At 52.5% G+C, this 22,161-nt stretch overlaps 4 protein-coding genes across 4 annotated transcripts; all 4 read left to right on the plus strand.

Moving 5' to 3' along the window:
• Window positions 1-82: 82 nt before the first annotated feature.
• MYCGRDRAFT_17911 (uncharacterized protein) lies at window positions 83-619 on the plus strand (the record flags this gene model as incomplete). The annotated part of the gene is made up of 1 exon (XM_003852762.1): window positions 83-619. A coding segment is annotated over one exon (537 nt), but the record flags the coding sequence as incomplete, so codon positions are not given.
• Window positions 620-869: 250 nt separating this feature from the next.
• Window positions 870-2,170, plus strand: MYCGRDRAFT_99779 (uncharacterized protein; the record flags this gene model as incomplete). Its single annotated transcript, XM_003852763.1, has 2 exons — window positions 870-1,862; window positions 1,920-2,170. 2 exons carry the CDS (start codon window positions 884-886, stop codon window positions 2,168-2,170), a joined length of 1,230 nt encoding a protein of 409 aa, XP_003852811.1.
• Window positions 2,171-5,583: 3,413 nt separating this feature from the next.
• Window positions 5,584-6,397, plus strand: MYCGRDRAFT_99780 (uncharacterized protein; the record flags this gene model as incomplete). Its single annotated transcript, XM_003852764.1, has 3 exons — window positions 5,584-5,870; window positions 5,922-6,105; window positions 6,155-6,397. The coding sequence occupies 3 exons, from the start codon at window positions 5,659-5,661 to the stop codon at window positions 6,395-6,397; spliced, it is 639 nt and encodes a 212-aa protein (XP_003852812.1).
• Window positions 6,398-17,696: 11,299 nt separating this feature from the next.
• MYCGRDRAFT_108931 (uncharacterized protein) lies at window positions 17,697-19,114 on the plus strand (the record flags this gene model as incomplete). Its single annotated transcript, XM_003852765.1, has 2 exons — window positions 17,697-18,231; window positions 19,087-19,114. 2 exons carry the CDS (start codon window positions 17,849-17,851, stop codon window positions 19,112-19,114), a joined length of 411 nt encoding a protein of 136 aa, XP_003852813.1.
• Window positions 19,115-22,161: the final 3,047 nt, after the last annotated feature.

Genomic DNA, 22,161 nt, shown 5'->3' on the forward strand with positions numbered 1-22,161 from the left:
ATCTCCTGCAACGCACCTCACGCACAGAACTACTCCTCCAATGGACCCCAAAACCGCCATTAAACAATTGCACATCCAGCCGTACGCCATCCCGCAGAACATCCGCTCGCATTTCGAAGACAATGCAATCACGGCCAAATGTCTCTCCCTCCAGAACTACGAACCCACCGTGCCCTGGGCGCGCATGCAAGGCTCAGCAAACGGCCTCTTCCTCTCCACGCTGAACAACGAAAATACCATCCCGCACTGGATCACGCTACGCACCAAGCAGCGACGAAACCTACCCACTGCGCCTACACCCGGTGTGGAAGTATCCACGACAACGAAACCCGATCTCATCACTCTGATCCACCTCGGTGGTTCCGGCGTCTGCAGTTTTCACAATACTCTCCACGGCGGCATGATCTCCACGTTATTCGACGAAGTCTTCTTCGCTACGCTTAATCATGTGATGTATACTCACCCAGCGGATGTGGATAACCCGACGAGGTTCTCGACGATGCAGCTGGATGTCAAGTACCGGCGGCCTGTCAGGGTGCCGGGTATCGTTGTCGTGAGAGCTTGGTGTCTGGCAATTGCGGGGAGGAAGTGTTGGACGTATGCCGAGCTGCTGCAGGAGTCTGGGGATGATCAGTCGCGTGCGAGTTCTACAGACGCGGGAGGTGCGGATGTGATGGAGAGGTTGCATGTGGCGGCCACATGTGAGGCATTCTGGCTCAGGTCGGGAGGGATGAAGTTGTGAAATAAGAGAGATGTCAAATAATGACGGGCTATTCGACTTAGTAAGCTGACGTGCTGCTGCCGTCGATGATGTATCATTCTTCCGACATTCCATCGATAAACATCAACGTCACTCCGACCTCCAAGTCAAACCGCATTTCCAATGGCAGCACAATCTCGGAAGCCCGTCCTCATCTCAGGCGCTGGTCTCGCCTCCCTCCTCCTAGCCCGCTCGCTTCGTCGCTCAAACATACCTTTCCAAGTCTTCGAACGGGACGAGTCAATATCATTTCGTGGTCAAGGCTACCGTCTGCGTCTCTCCGCCGAAGGGCTAGATGCTATTGAAGATGTCCTTGGCCCAGAAGGCTTCCCCAAGTTCTGGGACAAATGCGGGAAAACCGGAGGATCATCCGGACCCGGCACCATCGATGTCTTGACCGGTAAGGAGGTCGAGATGAACAAACCGGACCAGAAGCCAAAAGAAGATGAACCGACAGCACCGGATTCGAAACAGATGCTGACTTCAAGGGGTGATAAGACGATTGGTATTTCGAGAGGAGATATGAGATCGCTATTCCTCGAGGGTTGCGCGCCGTATGTCAAGTGGGGTCACCAGGTCACCGGGTATGAGTTGACCGCGAATGGAGTCAAGGCTGTGTTCAAAGATGGGTCGAAGTCGGAGGAGGGAGATCTGCTGGTCGGTGGTGAGGGGATCTACAGCAAGGTCGCAAAGCAAGTCTCGCAGGGGAAATTGAAGACTTACGATACCGGTGCGAGCGGCATCCATGGACAAGCACCTACCACGGCGTTCAAAGAACTAGGCGAAGGGGTCTGGATGCTGAACGATAATTCAAGAGACGAGGGCAAGGTGTTTGTCATTACCAATGTCAGACCTGGTGACATGGACGATCCCGATGTTCAGTTTGGATGGACGATGGGCGGCGAGCCGGGAGTCATCTCACCGCCGAACAACAACTTTTCAATTGTTGGTAAGCCGGCAGCAGAGATGGCAAAGTCTCTGACTGCAAATTGGCATCCGAGGGTGAAGTCTCTATTTGATCAGATGGATGAAGCCAATGCGGCGTTCTGGAAGATTACCTGCAGTACTCCATCTGGAGTACCGGAATGGACAAATGAGCCGCGTGTGACTGGTGAATCGTCTCGACACCCTAACGATGAAATTCGCTGACCTCGTACAGTAATCGGCGACGCCGTGCACAGCATGACTCCCGCGGGTGGCATTGGTGCGAATACTGCAGTCCGGGATTCAGCTCTGCTTGGGAAGCTGCTGCACGAAGCAGGCGGTTGGAAGGAGGGTTTGACGGCGAAGTACGAGCAGGAGATGAGGGTTTACGGCAGCGAGGCCGTCGCTTGGAGCTACGGTATGGCTACCAAGCAGTTTGGTATCAAGATCGATGAGGAGACGAGTCCGACGGTGGGAGCGAACTGAACGCAGCTCATCCTGGTGACTTCCATCACAGGAACGACTGAGTGCAAACCCATTCATCACAAGATATTGCGGCCTGCACTGCCGAGCATTGGATCGATGTTATGGCATGATGCAGGTCTTGGACGAGGAGGACGTCCTCAGGTCTGCCATCGCCTAGAACGTATCGCTGGCCTCGGAGCGGGATAGCGCGATCAAGTTCCTACTTGCCAGGTCGACGCCGAAGAGCTTTCAGCATCCTCTACACGAGACGTCTGTAGAGCTGTTGGATCCTCAGATCCAACTCAACGTCTTGATTCCATAGTCCATATAGTGTCTGCCATGTTCTGTCTTGATCGCAGCAGCCTGCACTGCCGCGACATCGGTATATCAGCATGAGATTCCGTGGTGGCGATGCAGATGCGTTTCTCTGTGTTGGTGAGGAGGCATCTTCTCGCTGGCGTACTCTAGCAGCGGCGGCGTTCCGTAGGCCAAGCCACGGGTCCCGAGAGACCATGGCGCATCGTCTCGCTGAGGAAGATTGACATGTGTGTCCAGACTCCTCCAGCTTGATGTGTCGTCGCTTCTCCGCGTGCTTCTTCATCCTTGCTGCTTACCAATCGCGCCCGAAATCAAGAACCTTGGAACCATTAATTGAGACCGGATTTGTTGCGGCATCTGACTTATACACACCATCCGTCTCTTGAAGAGATATATATCCTCTGCTCTGGGGCTGTCCGCACGGAGTGGTGCTCCAGCCTGAGGCCGCAACCTCCGCCTACGATGGCTCGCTGCCCGTGCGACCTTCAGGAATCTTCGCGTGCGCAAGCACTGAAGCAGAAAGACAAGAAGATGCAAAGACCTCGAAGCAGACCTGGATGCCAGGCCGGTCATGATGCTGGGCAAGGTCTTGGATTCAGTATGTATTACGAAGCTGTAATGATTACGCCTGTGGTAGGTGCCGCTTCGATGCGCCTCGTCCGTGGGCCGATGGAGGCAGCAATGGAATGCTCAAGGATCCTACCAAACCACCTCCTGGAAGTCAGTCGAAGGGCGATGCGCACAGTACTGCGCTCGAGATGCAACATGAGGCTTTATTGAAGCCCACCCGACCGAAGCCACAGAGGATGGTGTCACAGTCGGACCTGCTGGAGAACATGACGAGCCAATCCTACACAGACCTACTGAACAAAGACGATGGCTACATGACCATGATGACGAAGCTTGTGAATGGCCCGAAGCCGATCCCGGTCATCGAGACGGCACACACTGAAGATGGCTGGCCACATGGATTTGCAGACAGAGCATCGTGGGCATTGGAGCTGGAACTATCGATGCGTGGAGTGGGCTTCACCTGGACGACTGCAGATATTCGACATACGACGAAGACTTGGCTGCCGACCGTGCAAAACCGGCTGCACTCCATCTTTGTACATGTTGGGCCGGTTCTTGTGCTTGCCTGGGCAGTCATTCGATATATGTATGTGCGACGACTGGCACCTATGACGGCTGGACCCAGTCCTCCTGAGTCGCCGTTTGATGAGCTCACCTTGCCAGAGCAGTACCTTCTCACAACAGCGCTAGGAGCCTTCCTGATGGCGGCCTTCTCACTTGGTCACTCTATGTTTGCAATAATCTGCTCGCCTCTAGCTCCGCACCCGATTTCCTTCTTTCCGCCTTTGTATACAACTCGCGTGTGGGACATCACATCTGCAAGAGGGTTCTGGTAAGTCTCTGAAGGGTGCAAGGCTTACGGCGCCTGAGAAATTCTCGGCTTGTCTGAAAATCGCTGACCCTTATACCCTTCCGTGTACAGGTCATACGGCTGGCATCGATTATTCGCACGACTGTTTCTAGTATGGGGCGTCTGGCCAGGGGAGTGGGTTGAAAGGAAACTCACAGGAAAATCGCCTGATCAGCCCGCGGATGTCGGGAAAGTCCTCGGAGGATTCCTGAGCTCTGCTGTTGTTCATTCATTTTCCGTGCGAGGGACCTTGGCTGGGAGTTGGACCGATGCAGCAGGCGAAGCGAAGTTCTTCGCATTGAACGGTATCGCTATTCTGGTAGAAGAGCTGATCATCAGAGCTGTACGAAGAAGCAGGAAAAGCAGGCAGCAGAAAGAGAAGATGTGGTATGATGGTCTCATTGGACGGGTTTGGTGGATCAGCTTGCTCTTGACGACTGGCCGCAACTTTGCTCGTGGCTGGACCAAGGGAGGCCTAGTGAGAGAGATGGCCTTTATGTGATTGGTCTGAGCAAAAGGCGCCCTCATTCATGGCTGCAAGGCTATGGACGGAGCGCTCGGAGTTGAGTGGTTGTGGTGAAGATGCTGCCGAGAGTGACGTCCAGTCTCAAGGGTATGCCTACGATACCGACAGCTGTGGCCCTCGGATTGGATGAAAAGCTCAATACAACAGGCCCGATCCGCGCCGATGCTGTACCGGCCTCGTGACCATATCAAGGGATTGACCTGGTTTCTCTGTCCCGCGCAGATATTTCAAGATCTGCTCCGGCCACTGGTATTTCTCCACATCTTCCTCGCATCCAAGGATATGGACGAGATCATCCTATCGTCGTCCCTCCCACCAACGTACAGCCAATTATGGTCCAAACATGCGCTTCACCCCCGCACTCGCCTTCCTGGCTACCTTGGCGGGCCTTGCATCTGCCGATTGTACGTTCCAATCGAACGGCGTGAACTGTGGTAATGCCGCGGACGGCACCACCTGCGGCGGCTGTGGAAACTGGGTCTATTGGTGCAGCAACAAGAACTGCGTGTCGGTCATCTAAGCACCACGCCCCGCATCGGTGTACACAATACGCAAACCAAGACTCGCGACGTATGCACTTTTTCTCCACGGCGACGCACCGGTCTTGACAATTTGGTGTGGGCCGCATGGCATCTTCGATCGACACGGACGGGAAGAGCAAGCACGATATTTGCCAGCATGCGACAACCATGGAGGATCCTACAGTCGCTGACGGTTGGATTGGCTGGGCATCGGAAATGGAGGGACGGAAATCCCGTCAGTATTGGCGCCCGCTATCATTCGAAGACAAACATCATTTGCTCTGGATCATCGTCTCATTATTTCTGTCGTTATCGTTTCTCGTCTCTCGTTCATCTCTCTTCTTAAGAACGCTCTCCTTCGTGTATGTCGATCTATCCCTTTGCATCGGGTCCGTGTGTTGCTCTTAGAATGGCCTGTGGCACAAGGAGGAACAAGTCAACGTCCGGCCGAGATCGTGAACTCACTGCTGATCTATCACAATTCTCTACGCATGGAGGACGATCTCGGTTATAGGGCGGGGCCCAGGGCGCTCAATCCTTCCCGAATCGCCGAATCGGAGGAACAACCTTCCGGCTACTTGTTGATCGGCCAAAGAAGCTCGAAATCCTCCCGACTTAAGCTCTGTCAAGCTCAACACATAAGAACATGATCAGCTGCTCCTACATCGAATAGAAATCCTTAAGTCCGTCCACAGCACTCTTCCTTTCCCTCAACAGCAAAATGAAGATCGTGATCGCCGGCGCAACGGGCAAGATTGGTGGTGCGGCGCTCCAACGTCTGCTCGCTCTCCCAGCAGTTACCTCTGTCATCGCTCTCTCACGTCGAAAGATCGATGTCGAGCATCCAAAGCTCACGGTGGCTATTATCGAAGACTTCCTCCACTACGAGCCGGGCGTCTTGGAGCAGCTGTCCGGATCGGAGGCGTGTATATGGTGAGTGCGGTCATGTAGAGATCATCTCTATACCTCTAACAGGCTACACAGGTCGCTCGGCACGCCGACAGGTGGTCGCGATGTACACATGGACTACACAATGGCTGCCGTCAAAGCGTTGAAGTCATCGCTGAAGAACGGGCAGCAGTTTCGCTTCGTCTACGTCAGTGGCGCACTGGTCGAGACAGATCAGAGCAAGACGCTGTGGTTCATGGGCGATATGAGGCGGATGAGGGTATGTTTCGTGCTTGCGATTCTTGTTGGCCCGTCTAACGAACCGACAGGGAGAGGTCGAGAATGCTGTAGTTGAGCTTGGGAAGGACAGCAAGCAGTGGACATCGTTTTTTGCTCGGCCCTCGCTCGTGACAGAGGGGGAGTCGGTAATGAGGTTCGTGTCGTCGAGTTATATTCCAGTGGCGACACTGGGAGCAGCGCTTGTTGATCTTGCAGTTGTCGGGGGAGAACAGAGTGTGTTGAACAATGGGGAGCTCAGAGAACGCGGGAAAAGCGCGTTGAAGGCGGCATGAGGTGAGGCGGGAAATGTGGACGGGACCGAAGTCTGCCCGGCGGAGGCGTCTCTCTTCACTTCACATCACACAGATTCGCGGATGAACTCTTCTCTGCTTAGCTCGTTCCTAGCTGCCACTTTCCGCCGACACAAAGCGAACAAATCCGACCCGTGAATGATACTACCGGCACCGGCAACCCTCGACACGACACTCCCATCGTTCCCATGGCTCGACTTCAAGCATGGCGCGTCAGTCGAAACGAATCTTCAGATGGCTCGGAGCAGGCAAGAGAAGGCAGCGCTGAGTGGAAGATGATGGTCGAGAGCTAGGGTGGGGCGTGATCAAAAGATGCATAACGATGAAGGTGGAGCGTTGGGTGTCGGTATCGCGAGAATTCGGGGCAGCTGGACACTCAGACTCCTCCGCTGGCACGTCGTCAGCGCAAGCAGTCACGTCTGAGATCGCTTCAATACAAGGAACGCTTGCTACCGTTGAGAGGATATCGCCTCCGTACTGCCGAGCCAGCAATCGACTTATCCTCCGAGCTCGCTTACCATCACGATGGACAGAGTGCACAGTTCCCTACAAGTCATCGCCAAGCTCACCATCGACCTGCACACTGCCTCCGGCTGAGCGATGGCAGCAATAGCGGATCGCTGAAGTGCGCAGCTCGAAAGCTCTGGCATCAAATGGTCATTGTCTACTCGCGACATATTCATGAGAACCATACCTCCACGATATCGCAACACGTCCGGCCACATCATGCGTCAAGGCATCTCACTTTCCGGCTCGAGAATTCCACTCCACTGCAAAGACGTGACGATGGTCCACCGACGCCAAATCTCCTTCGGCATCGGCTGTGCCAGCGAACCTGAGGCATGCATAGGGTCTCGCGGCCAGTTCGACTTGGTGCAGTTTCAAGATCAGAAGGGAGAAATCTCCCTTCATCAAAGCGATCCCGGTTAAGAAGTCCAGGCGCAGCATTGCCGTCTGTTACACCAGGCATGACCTCGAGCCGGCGCCTTCGGTCTTCTAAAAGCATCAGCACGGTAGCAGTGCAGTACCAGTGCCGCAAGAAAGGTCGACCCGGACAGCCACGACCTCAAAATCTGGCCGGGCTTTGTCTTTGTAACACCAATGCCGGCGATTACTGGTATTCCTGACTCAGTGTCCGCTACCTCCGCAGCCGGTCAAGCATGTCATTCATGCGCGCCTTCGGACCGCGAAGTCGCCGAAGTATCCCTATTCTGCTCGATCTTGGGCACCGGACTTTGCATGCTTGGGTCTAGGTCTGGAGTTCCTTCCGCGCTCGACGAAGCATCATGGGTAACAGATCAGAACGACCTTATCTTGAAGGCAGCAACGACTGTCTAGGTGCCGATCTAGACAGTGGCGCCTTCCTTTCTGCAAGGCGCGACTGTCGGAGCCTTATGTGAGATAGTAGCGGCTTCCTCATCCATGTTGCCATGCAGCTTCTTCTGGATCACCAATGCTGTGCCTTCGCCGTATGGAGGCTTCGAAGTACTGCTCAGCTGTCCAGTATTGTGGTCAAAGACTCCATCGGGCCACCGAATACCCTATCGATGACATGTTCACCCGTCCTGCCGGAGCTTTTCAGCGGCCGGCATCTTTAAGAGAGGATGCTAAGGACGGGAAGTATTCTCCGGGCAAGGGGTCCTGCCTGGCTCAACGGTGCGCAAATGGAGGATACAAAGTCGATCGGACATTTTCCAACGCGTTCCCGGGATCAGGAGTGGTAAGGCATTCGCATCGACTCAGCGTCTGTTACAGATTCCAAGGGATATCAGATCGACTCCGCGAGGCTCGAGAGATGGATCACAACATCGTTCAGCGATAGGAGGCAGCAGGCTGGATGCCTTGTACCGCCGACGCTTTCGAAGGTCCAGACGGCTTATTCTCCTACTTCCAGTAGACCACAATCGAGATGCGATCACTTCCTCAAGCACTGACGAACATCTCTTCTGCTCGTGTCTCTTGTTCCTACGGCCTGTTGTTCGGATAATGGTTTTAGCATCGATTGAGGGGCAACGCGCAAAATCTAATTGGCAACGTCCAAGAGTGCTTCGGCAACATCAACAACATCAACAACCGCTTCAGCAGCATCCCACCTCGCCTCATTCGCAATCTTCGCGCCTCTGTCGATCATCTGTTTTCGCGCTCTCACGGCCTGACTCCCGCAGTCCAGCACGTATCGACGCCAGCAGCTCCGAGCAAAAACAAGAGCATGGAAGTAAAGTCTCGGATACAAAGCTGTCCCGTCTCGAGCGATCGAACTTTCGCTGTTACTCATACGCCGAGATCGTGGTCATCACCAGGGAAGGCCACTACTGCGCACCTTTCGAGCATGCGACTTCCGTTGCGAGATCGAAAAGTCTCCGACTTCTACTCCTACCATCCTCTCGTTGCCAAATGATGAAGTATGTGCCTCATCCCCGATCATCATCAGCCCCAATGAGACCCTAGACAAAGAGCTTGGATAGAAGATCTTCGAGAGTAGTTTGACAATGTCATGGCTGCTTGGGACAGAGACGCGAATCGGCGGGCCTGGAACAGCAGTACCTCGCTGATCGAGGGTGTTTGGCAATTGGAGCAGATGAAGGCGCTGGGCTTCGGAAGAAAGGGGGGCTGGCCGAGCAAGTGGAGAGATTCCGAGTGCGGTCTTGAGGTCAGTGGATACATCAGAGGCTGCCAGATACCACGGTCGCGCTCAGAGCGATTGATGTCTGCACGTCAGCTCCGAGCTACAGCAAGACATTGAAGCTCATCGAGCACCGACAGCTCGAGGAAAACATAATCATTGTCGGTCGACGTGTCTCCTTCACCAAGATCGGGACGAGTTCAAGAACCTATCACGCACTACTACGATCAATCTCTGGCGCCGGAAGAGAGGGAGAAAGACATCCAACACAATTCGCTATTGGCTCAGGCCACATCCATGAATGTCTCGACGCCGAGACGAGAGCCGAGCGAAGAATCTGAAGACACCATCGGTGAGCTGCTGAAAAGCTGGATGGGTTGGGAATGAGCAAGGACAATTCCGAAGGCTTTTGAGTATCGCTGGGTGCACTGGGAGGTAGACAACACCTGGCTGAGCCCGACGAAGGTCTGATAGAGCGCCCCAGAGAACAAGCAGACGACGTCAACGCACACACGATCATGAATCCCGGAAGCGATGCATGTTCAAGTGTGCTGCGACTCACCGGCCGTCATAAAACGATTCGATCTTTCATCTGAGCATCCTCGAAGACCTGTCGCCTGCTGTCTTCAGGATGCATTCGATCGTCTGTTCACCTCCAGCTCACAACTTGCTGCTTGCTGTCGAAGGTCTTCTGCCGGATCAACGAACTTCAGCGCATCGTGGGTTCCTCCGACCTCGCTTTCCGAACTCGACTGCAGCACTGAGTCCATCCTCGTTCCAATACTTGATCCGATCTTCAAGCATCCACTTGAGAGGTGAAGAAATATCGCTGTCGTACTTCACAGTGCGCAGATCTGAAGGCGCATCATTCAGAAGATGCGGCACCCCGATCTTCTGGACGTCCAGGCATATCCTCATTCAAGCGCTTACTGCTGCTACTGCTGCTCTCAACAACGTTCGCATTTTGGTCTGATCGTTGCGAGAACCTCGCAAATGGCTTTTCATCTGGAGAGCCCGGATCAACGAGACCGTCCGTGAGACCTTTGACCGTCGGCGAGGCTCTCCACGCATGCTGCTATGCTCTCTATCGCCACTATCGTGCCTCTTTCTTCAACACGATCGCCGGGAAGTCCAATTTGGCAAGAAGGCCACTCCATCAGGCACCGTATCCGCACCACCGGGAATCGTGGAGCTCTCTGTCCTCCTCATCGCCCGCCCTCAATGATCAAGTCTTGCTGATCAGGCTCACAATCGCGGCTCCCAGGCTAATCGCCGCCGGCGTCCCCCGCTGCTCCCTGGAGAAACTGCGCGCTTCTCTCAACTGTTGGCCTCTGCCTCCTGCGCACGCTGATACCCACAGAGGCCATTAAGTCGCATCTGGTCGCCAACGACTCTCGTACTTCTCACTCTCGCGGTTGCTTCAACAAAGCTCGCATCCGCAGCATCACCATCTACGCCCGGGACCAGCCTCCAGCTTGTGGTGAAGGAGAGGTCTTGTGCCGGTCTTCGACTCTAAGTAGAGGGAGCCCGTCATCGCAATGAAAAGCGCAACACTCGGAATGCCACTCAGGGTTGCGCCGTGGAAGGCTGACGTGCCTCTGCCGACTGGGCCGCCGCGAAGTATGCCTTGATCGAAGCCACTTGGACTCATTCGATGCTAAAGGCCTGTTCGCTCATCTACGACCGCCTCCCTGTCATCCAAGCCACTACTATTCCCTGCCCGTCCCTGCATGGAGCTGAACATGCATACTGTCCTCAGCGCGCCTTACAGAACCAGGTCCAGGATGGACGCACCGAAGATGGACATACATGCATTGAATATCTTACTCCAGCGAGCGGCCAGACAAGGCTTTCACTTCCTGATCAATACAAGAGTGCCGCTCAGCTCACCGAGAAGCCATCGACAAGCAAGTAGCCGCTCAAGCCGCCCAGGCTGTGCTCACTCTTCACCATCGGCTCATGTTGCTTCCCTCCTCCGCAATACGCACGTTGCCATCGCCATGGTAGTTCCTGCTACTTTCAACTGTGCTGCCGGTCCCTTGCGGTCAGGCTTCACTAGATTGGGAGCCGGATGCTGGAGCTTCCTTTCTTGACGTCAGACGTTACGGCTCGACGCGCGGTCGAGCGAAGAGCAGTCCAGGCCGAAGCCAGCAGCGATCGAGGCACAACACCCGCCACTCCCACACCGACCGAATCGAGCACCACCCCTCCATATCCACCACAACTCCCTCGAGCAAACCTCCTATCCCCGCCGCTCCCACCGCCGCAAGTTCATCTCGGACCACCTTGATCGCATCAAAACCTCAACCCTCTCCAACCCGGAAGATGCATGGCACTATCAGCGGATGAGATACACCGCCGACAAGTCTCCCAGGTGCATGCCTCGACAGCCGAAACATGCCGCTGTCTTGGGTCGCAACTGCGGAGGTCCTGCCGAACAACTACGGTGTCAAGTATGTCCATCGGTCGCTGCCTCCCAACACAGTCGAACTCGGCAACCGTCCGTTCGTCTCCACCTCGGGCTCAAACTCCTGCATATTCTCATCATTGCCGTGCTGGAAAAGTTCGGTGCCCCGGAAAGAAGGTGACTGGACTTGCCGGCGCCCTCAGCTTCGTCACGATCTTGACCATCGTCGACTCCGTGGACTTTGGGGCTAAGAGTATGACCTTCGATCCCGCGGAGTCGCTTCTCCGAGTGTCTCCGCCACAAGTCGTGGAGGCTCAAGCCCATTCAAGTCAGCTCATACACTGCACAGTTGATCCTTAATAACTCCATCGATATTGACTTCTACAGCATCGACCGCCTCCGCCCAGCCGTCTACTCAACCATCGCCGCCAGTGCCTTTCGCTGCCTTTTCCTCCCATTCAAGCAGACCGCTCGATGCACGACAGCCATTCTCCGTAGCAGAGCCATTACCTCCTCCCATCGCCCTATCTCTGTCATACCCTCTCTCGTCCTCTCTGCCACATCTTCTCCTTCCTTCTCTATCACCCCGCTGTCTTCTTGATCTCTGGGAGTGATTCTCGAGTGCATTCGTCGCTTGCTGACATCCGACTCCTTGCTTTCCTACTTGTCCTGCTCCTCCTTGTATTACCTCTCTTCTTCCCAGAATACGTAGCACCTTACTGATCTTTACATTTCCTGGCAGGGACCCCTCACCATCCCGGATTCTCGCCAGACCAACCTCCTGCGATCCTGACCTTGCTAGCATTCGACCTCGACAATCTTCGACGCCAAACGCCCACTGCCCGTTCCCGACTGCCAAACGCCTGGAGGACAGCCCACCTAGCTCTCCGCTGCAACATACCCACCTCAACACCACAATCTACCTGACTGTCTTTTCCCTTTCTGGTCAAAACTGTCGACGCCAACGATGCCATTTCTGCACTCAATCCTGGGTGTCGTCGTCGAGGCATGAATCGCAGTGAATGAACACACAGCAGTGCACGACCCTACTCGCATGTCGGAACCATGCCTAGTGAAGCCGCCCGGTTTTTTTCGTCTTGAAGGTACATGCCCTCGATATGCACGCAACTGATATATTTCGATATTCCCGCCAGCACCTCACTGTCTATGACGTCGTCAGCCCGATTGACTGCCGGTTCTCTCTTATATGGTCCACTCCATTGTGGACGACCATTCTGTGCGGATGCATGCCTACCATCATCACCTCCCTCAGCCGTGCCCACCTTCCCGTCCGTTCTCCAGCTGTGAGAAAGCCGACCACCGCCGCGACGCCCTGAATCTTGCCGCCACACCACCTTCCACTACGCTACATTCAAAGCGCAGCGAATCCGTCATCCTGCTCGATACCAAAATCTCCGCTCCACTCTCGCTAGCTTCACAACTGCACAGCGCATAGCCGCGCCGTCTCCTACTACTTCCATGCTGACAGTGCCATTGAAGGTCTCATCGTCTTTTGTGCTCGACACTGCAGACTTGACTATCGCTCGCACACGATTGCTCTCTCACCGGCCGACCTATATCCTAATCCTCCCTCCCACCTGACAATCGGCCGTCCCGCTTGCTGATTTCGCCTCCAGACTCGTTACCGACCTTCCTGTGCCAACCTGCATAGTCTTCGGTTTGCGGCCTGCTGTCGTCTTATCCTCGAACGTTCTTTGCTTGCTGGATCCTCCGGCTCCTGGGTCATGCCGTTATTGCGAATTCCCTTCAGCGCTGCTAGTCTGCCACTGACTGTGCCCATCCTCCTACATTCCGCCATCTCGACTCCTTCGCTCGATTTCTTCTGCCTCGTCTTCGACCCCATTGCCGAAGCCCCGCATCGTCTCCCGCCGACATCTGCCTTGCTTTCCGCGCCCAATCCCTCCAGCTACTCTCGCCCTCAGACCCTCTCCCCGAACACATCTTATCCCGCATGCCACTAGCTAGACCTACATAACCAAATCAACCAATGACTCATGTACATCCGCTCTCCTCAACATACCCGTAATCTGTGACGCCTCGTAAGTGTTGCAGTCGTCCTGACCTCGCTGTCGGATGCTCACGCTGCCTGCTACGCTTCTGTCTGCTGCTGTCTCGTCTTTCATCTGTGCGTCGTTCATCACGGCCACGCGGAATAGGGAATTTGTGCATGATTTAGAGCAGACGCAAGACATGTGACCACAGCTTCGATGGCGCTCCGTCCCGTGGACATACAAACTGGACCCGCCTAAGCTCGATCAAGTAGCAATCGCAGCCGTAGCATAATCCTAGGGTTTGTGCTGGACTTTTTTAAGGAGTATAATTCAGCCGAAACGGATAGAACTATTGCGATTACAAAAGCACATAACACCATCATTATCGTCGGGGCGACGAGATTCAAACGGCATCAGCGCCTAATGTTGCCGCAATGATCATTCTGAAGTTCGATCTTTGCATTCTTCTGCTTAACACTTTTAACCCCACCGCCGTATGGAATCTATCCTAGCTATGTTACATCGTCCAGTCCCGCCCTTCCCGCATATATGCTTCATCGATTACAATATCAACTTGCATTCGCCTCATTCTGGACTTAACGCAAAACGCTCAGACAGCAGTATATTACGCTCGAGTATGATCTGGAGATGCTATTCCGCCACATCCTATGCCTTACAGCCACTCCGTGTTGTCTATATCTTCGGGTTTGATATTGTAGAAAAGGACATACACTTGCGGCGGTTCTGACCGGGCCAATAGAATGATTCTGGTACGGCGTTTGCAAGACACAACAAGGGAACAGACAGCAAGTTTAGCCCGCGATGTAAGGCCGTTTACGTTGAATTTCGAGGGGAGAAACGCCAACAGCTCGGGTATCAGCTCGTTTTGCCCGAATGTCGTGCCTAGAAAGTATTTCTCGTTAGGTAGGGCGTAGAAAGGGTGCTCCTGCTTTTGTACTGCTACGAGGATTGCTTTTTCGACCGGTTTTAAAAACTTTAAAGGCGATTTGCTCGACAACCGGAGGGACATAGAAGCTAATCTCGAGGCCAAAGACACTATCTACCGTCTTCTACAGTTTGTTCACTTGCTAATTCGTTTCTATAGTGTTCGAAATTGCCGTCTTTTCTCTAAACGATAGGGTAAGGTTGCTATATTAAAGTTCGACCCTTCGAAAACTCAAAAAGGACGTTGCCCTAAGCGACCAGTCTTTCTGTTGTCTAGTCGCTGCCGAACAAGGAAAGCCGCGAACCCGGAAGACCACCTTCGGAACGTCTAGACATTTGATCTGCACTTATTCTCCATCCTTTCGCCGTCCGGCCTTGGGGATGCTTAAAACAAGCCGAACGTAAGGCGTTAAGCTCGGTTTTCGAATCTTTAAGCACCGTTTCTAGAAAGGCACAGACAACCGCTACCCCCGTTACTTCTACTCGTACGTACATACACCGGGGTCTTACTGTGTTTACTTATAGCTTTAAACGATACCGTCTTCCTTCTGGCATGCGCATAGTTGTATAAGAGGCCTGTGTTAATTAATCTTGCTATTTGTACCCTTTAGAGCTCGGTTTTCGAAACTTCGTGCACAGGTTTAGCAATAACTACACGAGCAATGCCTGTGACGTTTTTGCTTATCTATATGCACGTCAAATACTTGCCCTCAGCGTACTTAAAGCCCGAGAGAAGGTCGTAGCAAAAGCTCGGTCTCGAGAACTTAAAAGACGTCCCTTGCATCGACGACTTTGCTAATACTCCCTGTAAATTTTATACTACCTTAACACAACCTCTTCTTGCTTTAAGCACAAGACTAGCTTAAAGCGAGAAGATTCTTGCCTAGACAGGTGCTGTAGGCGAACTCCCCGAGCCATTACAAATCCGGCATTGTATTAGTACGAGATGAACGGATCAGGGATCGCCGCCAACGCAAGAGATGGAGTGAAGCCTGAGAGAAGAGTAGGAGAAGAATACAGGATACCCAGCAGAGTGGCGAAGGACGCGTGCGAACTGCCTCTGTTACCTCTTGTCCCGACGATTCCGACACAGCTAACACGTCGCACCGGTGCTAAAGGACGACCATCTCCACTTGCTGAAGCTGTCGAATTCGACATCGACTGGACAATCTCAAGACACATACGCTCTGCTATCTCAATGCCGACCTTTGCTCAAATCCTCTACTTCCAAAGGACTCGGCCTGTCCTCTTCACGACTCGCACGGAGCGTCAACATGCTAGCATGCTCCAATGCACTCACGATAAAGGCTTCAATGCGATGCATCACCGAGGGTGGAGTTTGACTCTGCTCTGGAAAGGCTACGGAGTCCCGTTTGTGGCGCTGCACGTCAGGTGGGTTGAGAGATCGACGTAGAGTCGGGAGCGAGTCGCGCATAAGGCTATCAAGTCACATTTCTCTCGCAGATCCTACGAGCCAAGGAAAGTCATCCGACTATCCACCGCACCCGCGCCGGACTGTCAACCGCGCCTTCAAGAGTCTGGATGAGGTGGTCTGATCGAGGGCATATCTGGGAAGAATGTCGAGAGCGATGGTCTTCCGGCTAACCTCTCGCATCACTCTGACAAATCGCCACGTACACTGGAGAGATCTTGACACGGCGTGCGATGAGATCCAGCCGGTCGCCGAGATGCCATCATCAGCAGTATCCCAAACACTCCTTTGACACAGCGACCAGCATGGAGTTCTATCTGCGTTCACCACCGCCACCTCTCCCACTCTTGCGCGGCAAGGCAGCCATAGCTAGTCTCCCGAGACTCGCATCTTTTGCTTTAACCTGCTCTCTCACGCGGATCGTTCTCATTGTCGCCTTGCCAGGATGCCCAGCGCGGTTGAGTTTGGAATTTGACGAGAACCTCCACTCCTTTTGCGCCTTCTCGACACTCGTCGATCGTGGAGCAAGCTGTTTACATGTCAAGCGCCTCGCGGGACAGTTCGAAGCCGTGCAAGTCACCTTGGCTACCACCTACCTCCACTACGCCGGCAGTCGCAATCATCTCCAGTCCGTCCCTTACGCTGTTCTGTCTTCGCACACCATCTTTCGGCACTTCCATCTCGACCTGTCTGATCCTGGAGGTTCCGCCACGCTTACCGGCATAGCTCTGATGTTGACGTTCGTCTTACATACCGCTAATTCCACTAGCGAGATGTGCGTCTCCTCATCGGAAGCGATTTGACACGCGTCCCTCTCGACTCTCGTTCGACGCCCTCAATGTTGCTGAAGCTTCGGGTACTGAGAATGGCAAGCCATCGGTGGATCATCTTTTCATCCTACTCGCATCAGCCGATCTCCTCAGCATCTCCTCATCGGCGAGCAGTCTCGATCTCCCAGCATACCGGCGGGACCTTGATCTTCACGAGCCTCATTTGCGACAGCTCTACACTGAATTTACCAGATAGGGAACGTCAACCGCAGCGACGCCCCTCGTTACCATCCTAGGCCAAGCAGTGACTGTCCAGAACATCAAGACCGGCATCCACGCCGTGGCCTTGCCATCATCGCGTATCTAGATCACTAGCAACATGCATCTCATTCTCAGCCAAAGGCCGCGCAAGGGACACAACAATCGGCCCTTGCAGGGCGTCGTCCCACCGCTGCACGATATCTCACATCTCAAGCCACCTTAGTCGATCGGCATACCCTTCGACAAGCACTTCCAAGTTCTCGCCATTAACCTCTGGGAACCTAGCACCGCAGCACAAAGGCGTCGTCAAGCCTCTTCGCGGAAGCGTCAGCTCAATTTCGCCATGCCCGGATTGCCGGATCGTCTGCCTTCATGGTCATCGACTTTTCCTGCCACTTCCTTCTGGTCATCGACTATTCCTGCCACTTCCTTCCTCCCAGAGCTGATACCGCCCAAAGTCGCACGGCGTATTCGCCTGTGAGAGACGCGAGACCTTTCAGCTTCGCCTGCAAGTGCGGCGATCGCGCTCCTCAGCATCCGCACTCAACCCAGATGCTGACTTAACCAACTTCTCAGGCTCCGACCTTGCCGAGAACATTACCCGCTGGCTCTTCCGACTTCACCTTTCCAATCTTGAGTTGCCGGTTCGTTTTAACAATCCCTAATCAATTCGAGCTGGTTCTCTGGTATGGTCGTGCCGGTCAGACTATTAAACGCCTTTCCGCTCCACCTCGGAACTTGCAGCAAACCCTGGCACCAATCTCATGAGATTCCATGTCGACGGGCACACCACAGCAGCATTCAATTATATGGAAGCTACGGGCATTGCATCTGATCTCTCTCCTTGAGCTGATGTCCTCAAGGTGGAAAGGTCCATGCGCAAGATCTTCCGAGAGCTCGCCACCACCCCAAACTCATGGCGTGTCCTGCCAAACTCTCAATAGCGGTCTGGAGGTAAACGTCGACCACAATCTCACGAGAAAATGTTCAGTCAGGGATCAGCAGTCCAGACCGAGTACAGCAGCGACCGAGACGCAAAACTCCCACACCGACCGAACCGACCATACTCCTCCCTCGACCCTCGTGATGATGTCTCCGCCCCTCTAACACTACCAGCGAATGAGAAACGCCGCCGACAAGTCTCCTGCTGCCAACCTCCAATCGTCTTCCAACGCTCTCCGCGCCCAGCTACAGAGGATCAACCTCTGGCGCCTAGAGGCTCGATTTACCGTCCAACTGCAGAGCGCAGCTGGAGATCGACTCTCCAAATACGAAGCCTGGGCGGCTGTGGGCATCACCCCGACGCTGGCAAGAAGAACGGCAGCATCCTGTCGAGTGCGAACGCGGTGAGGGTGGAGCACGCGGCGTACGTGCGGGATCTCTTTGGCCCTGGGCTTGCACGCTTTGCACATGTGGGACATCCGCCTGGAATTCATCTCCGGCTGCACAGGAGATCTGCCCGGGTCGCAATGCCAGATTCGCATGAACGAGACCAGTATTCCGGCCAAGACTTGATGCAGTCGGGAGGCCGCCGCATTCTGTCCGGGGACTGAACTGTCTTCGCTCCGGACTTCGACGTCGAGGATTGACTCTCATTATCATCGCTCTCCCCTCTGCGAGTGGATTCGCATGCATAGTGGCCAGATACCCTCGCGTGATTTGCATCGATCGTTATGGTCTCTCCACCTCCGAGTTCCGACTAGCATGCTTGGTCTTGCCTCCCCTTGCACCCAATTGATGGTCATCGAGGCTGGCGCAAAATTCAGAAGCGTATCGAGCCAGTCTTCCTTTGTATGGCCTGCCGCCTGCTGCCTTCAGCATGCATTCGCTCGTCTGTTCATCTTTAGCTTATAACTTGCTGGTCCCTGTCCACCGTCCTGCCACCGTCCTCCGCTCTGCCTACTCCGAATTCCGGATCAACGCCCTCGCCTCTATCAACCCCCTCCGCCCTGTCACCGCCCTTCGCTCTGCCTACTCCGAACTCCCGGCCGAGTGTCGACACAAGGACATCGCAGCGCTGACGATATCCGCGATTGCCTGTCCCTGCGCAAGCAATGACACATCATCCACGGCATAATGAGGCCTCGAATGGTGTCCTCTTCGCTGCCGGCGATTGCACGAGAGCCGACTGCTGGCGCTTGCTTCACCGCAGTTATCGCTCCAGTGATTACCTTAGCCGTTAACGCAATATCTTATCTAACTACTCACTACTGGCTTGCAGAACGTCAAATAGCCTTCACTCACATTGAAGGCACCCTGATTGAACTGACTTGCCTTGACGGGCTGACTTTGTTGACTTGCGGTGAAGTCAAATGTCACGCTACCTGCCCGTTGCCTCGGACACTCTCTCCTGTACCATTATCTGGAGTTGCCCACGTTAGGCTGCCGGGCTGCCCGAGGGGAGGGAAGGAGATGCAGCCATCATTCACCGGATCGCCTACAAGCTTACCATCATGAAATCCCTCGTGGTGGATGCCGCCTGCCTGTGCGGTCCAGCCAGAGCGCGCATGGTGTTGGTGTAGGCGACCGGTAGCGAGACCTCAACAGTAAGAAGGACCGAAGGAAGCGATTGATAAGCAGGAGGATGAGATTTGTTCGATGGACCTAGTTGCCATGATAACTCCTCCAACCCTGAGAGCGCGAACTGGACCCATGATATCGAGCTGCTACATAGTCTTCCAAGTCACAGTTTTAGCCATGCTGATGCATTCTCTTCCACTGACACTCCCGACGAATTCTGTCAATCATCCCGTCAACTCCCGTGAACTTCTCCGCCCGTCCCTGCATATCGTTGCTAGCCTAGCAACCAAAGTTCGTAAAAACAGCAAACGGTGCGCGCTGTTGTTGTTTTTCTTCTTGAAGCTTCCACATCTTAACAAGAAATGACAGCGACGCTCGTTTGGATGACATTGAAAAGCGCCGATGCTGGGGAAGAATGCCAAGTGCAAATAAAAGTCGAAGGGCAATATTCGCGGCGGCAATGCTGGCTCTGGCTTCGTGCTTCCTACAAGCCGAGCGTGGAGGATATAGGGAAGCTGGAAGCTGTCGCATCCTCTGCTCTCCGCGATAATGTGCTTGTTGCTGTCGCGCTGCCGCTTCGCCGCAATTTGGAATCCCAATGCTTCACGGCCGAACTCCTGTCCTTTCCTTCGACTCCTGCTTTTTGCCCGCAACCCGAGCTTATCCTCTATGCCAACTTCCTCGGTATCCTTCGATGTCTCCCTCCTATTCTTAATCCAAGCCTAAAGGCGATCCTTGCTGTGTTATTAAGCTGCTGTTGTACCGATTCCTGTCGTCGCCGGTATTTGGATCGATGCGGGCGTGTTGCTCTCCTTTGAACAGGTAAAGTCCAGTGCTCTGCTTGTTCCGTTGTTCGGTCGAAGTCGCTGCGTCGGCTCTGTTTGAGGAAGTGAAGTTTATTCCCTTGGCTTCTTCGTCTTCTTCGGGTATTGTCGGAGTGTTATGTTTGAGGTGGTTAAGCTCATCGCTTTTCATGCTCCGTCTTTCTAGGTTCCGTTTGAGGCCGTGATGCCTGTGGTATTGCCCTTATGTCGTCTATCTGGTCGGGCTGATGCCGTCTTTATTCTGTTCGAAGAAGTAAAGTCCACTGCCGTCCGTCTGCTTCGGGTATTGTCGGTTGTTAGCTGTGTTTAAGGGAGTGAATTTGTTTAAGGTTCTTCTTAGTTGAGGAAGTGAAGTCCATTGCCTTTACTTCTCCCGTCTTCTTCGTCGACCGAAGTCGCTCTGTCGGCGGTGTTTGTGGAGATAAAGTTGACTGCTACTACTTCTTTTGTTTGCATCGGATGTTGTCGGAGTGTGCACTGCGTTTTCGTGAAGTCGGAGTCGTCCATCTCCTTCGTCTTCCTTAGATCATCTCGTTTGGCAGAGTTTTTTTAAGGATGTCGCTTGCCCATGCGGACTATCGCAGTAGCACGATCCCTTCGTGGTCCGAAAAGAGCTCGTTATTTAGTCTTTTTGGCCAGGCTCCGTCGAGGTAGGCGGAAGGCCACGTGTTCCCCGCAGCCGAGATGTATAGGGTAATAGCTAGTCGCGTTACTAGGGAATAAATTATTAATATATTTTAAGGTATTTAAAGTTTTTACTTAGAGAGAGATAATATCTATAACATGTTAGACTATATATATAGAATATAGGTACTAGTGCCTTATATCCCGGTCCTAGATATTATATAGCTAGTTACGTTATCCTAAAATAAGTTTTTAATGTAATTTAAGTATTTTATGTTTTTTATTAAAAGGAGATAATATCTATAACATGTTAGACTATATATTTAGTATCTAGGTATCTGCGCCCTAGATCCCGGTCTTAGATATTATATAAGTAGCCGCGTTACTAGGGAATAAGTAAATAACATAATTTAAGTATTTTACGTTTTTTGTTTTAAGGGAATAACATCTATAACATGTTAAACTATTTATATAACATCTAGAGACTAAGGCCTTAGATCCCGGTCTTAGATGTTATATAAGTAGTCGCGTTATCCTAAAATAAAGACTTTACGTAATTTAAGTATTTTACGTTTTGCGTTTAAAGGGGACAACATCTATAACATATTAGACTATTTATATAACATCTACCTACTTACGCTTTAGATCCCGGTCTTAGATGTTATATAAGTAGCCGCATTATAAAGACATTAATAATTTATATAATTTAAGTATTTTACATTTTTTACTTTATAGGGATAACATCTATAGTATATTAGACTATTTATATAATATCTAGGTACTAGGAACTAAGAAACTAGTCTTAGATGTTATATAGCTAGTAGCGTTATCCTAAGATTAACAATTTACGTAATTTAAGCATTTTACGTATTAAGCTAGAATAAGATAATATCTATAACATCTAAGACTATATGTATAACATCTAGACCCTAGAGCCGTAGATCCTAGTCTTAGATGTTATATAAGTAGCCGCGTTATCCTAAAATAAATAATTTACGTAATTTAAGTATATTACGTTTTTAGTCTAAAGATAACTACATTTATAACATCTAAGACTATATATATAATATCTAGGTACTAAGGCTTTAGATCCTAGTCTTAGATATTATATAAGTAGTCGCGTTATTAAGAATTTAAGAATTTACGTAATTTAAGTATTTTTTATTTTTTGTTTAAGGACGACTATATCTATAATATATTAGACTATATATATAGTATCTAGGAACTAAGGCCTTAGATCCTAGCCTTAGATATTATATAGCTAGCTACGTTATAAAGGAATTAATTTCTAGTATAATTTAAGTATTTTACGTTTTTAGCTAGAATAA

Source organism: Zymoseptoria tritici, chromosome 4, assembly GCF_000219625.1.
Source record: "Zymoseptoria tritici IPO323 chromosome 4, whole genome shotgun sequence".
NCBI classification, from domain to species: Eukaryota; Fungi; Ascomycota; class Dothideomycetes; order Mycosphaerellales; family Mycosphaerellaceae; genus Zymoseptoria; species Zymoseptoria tritici.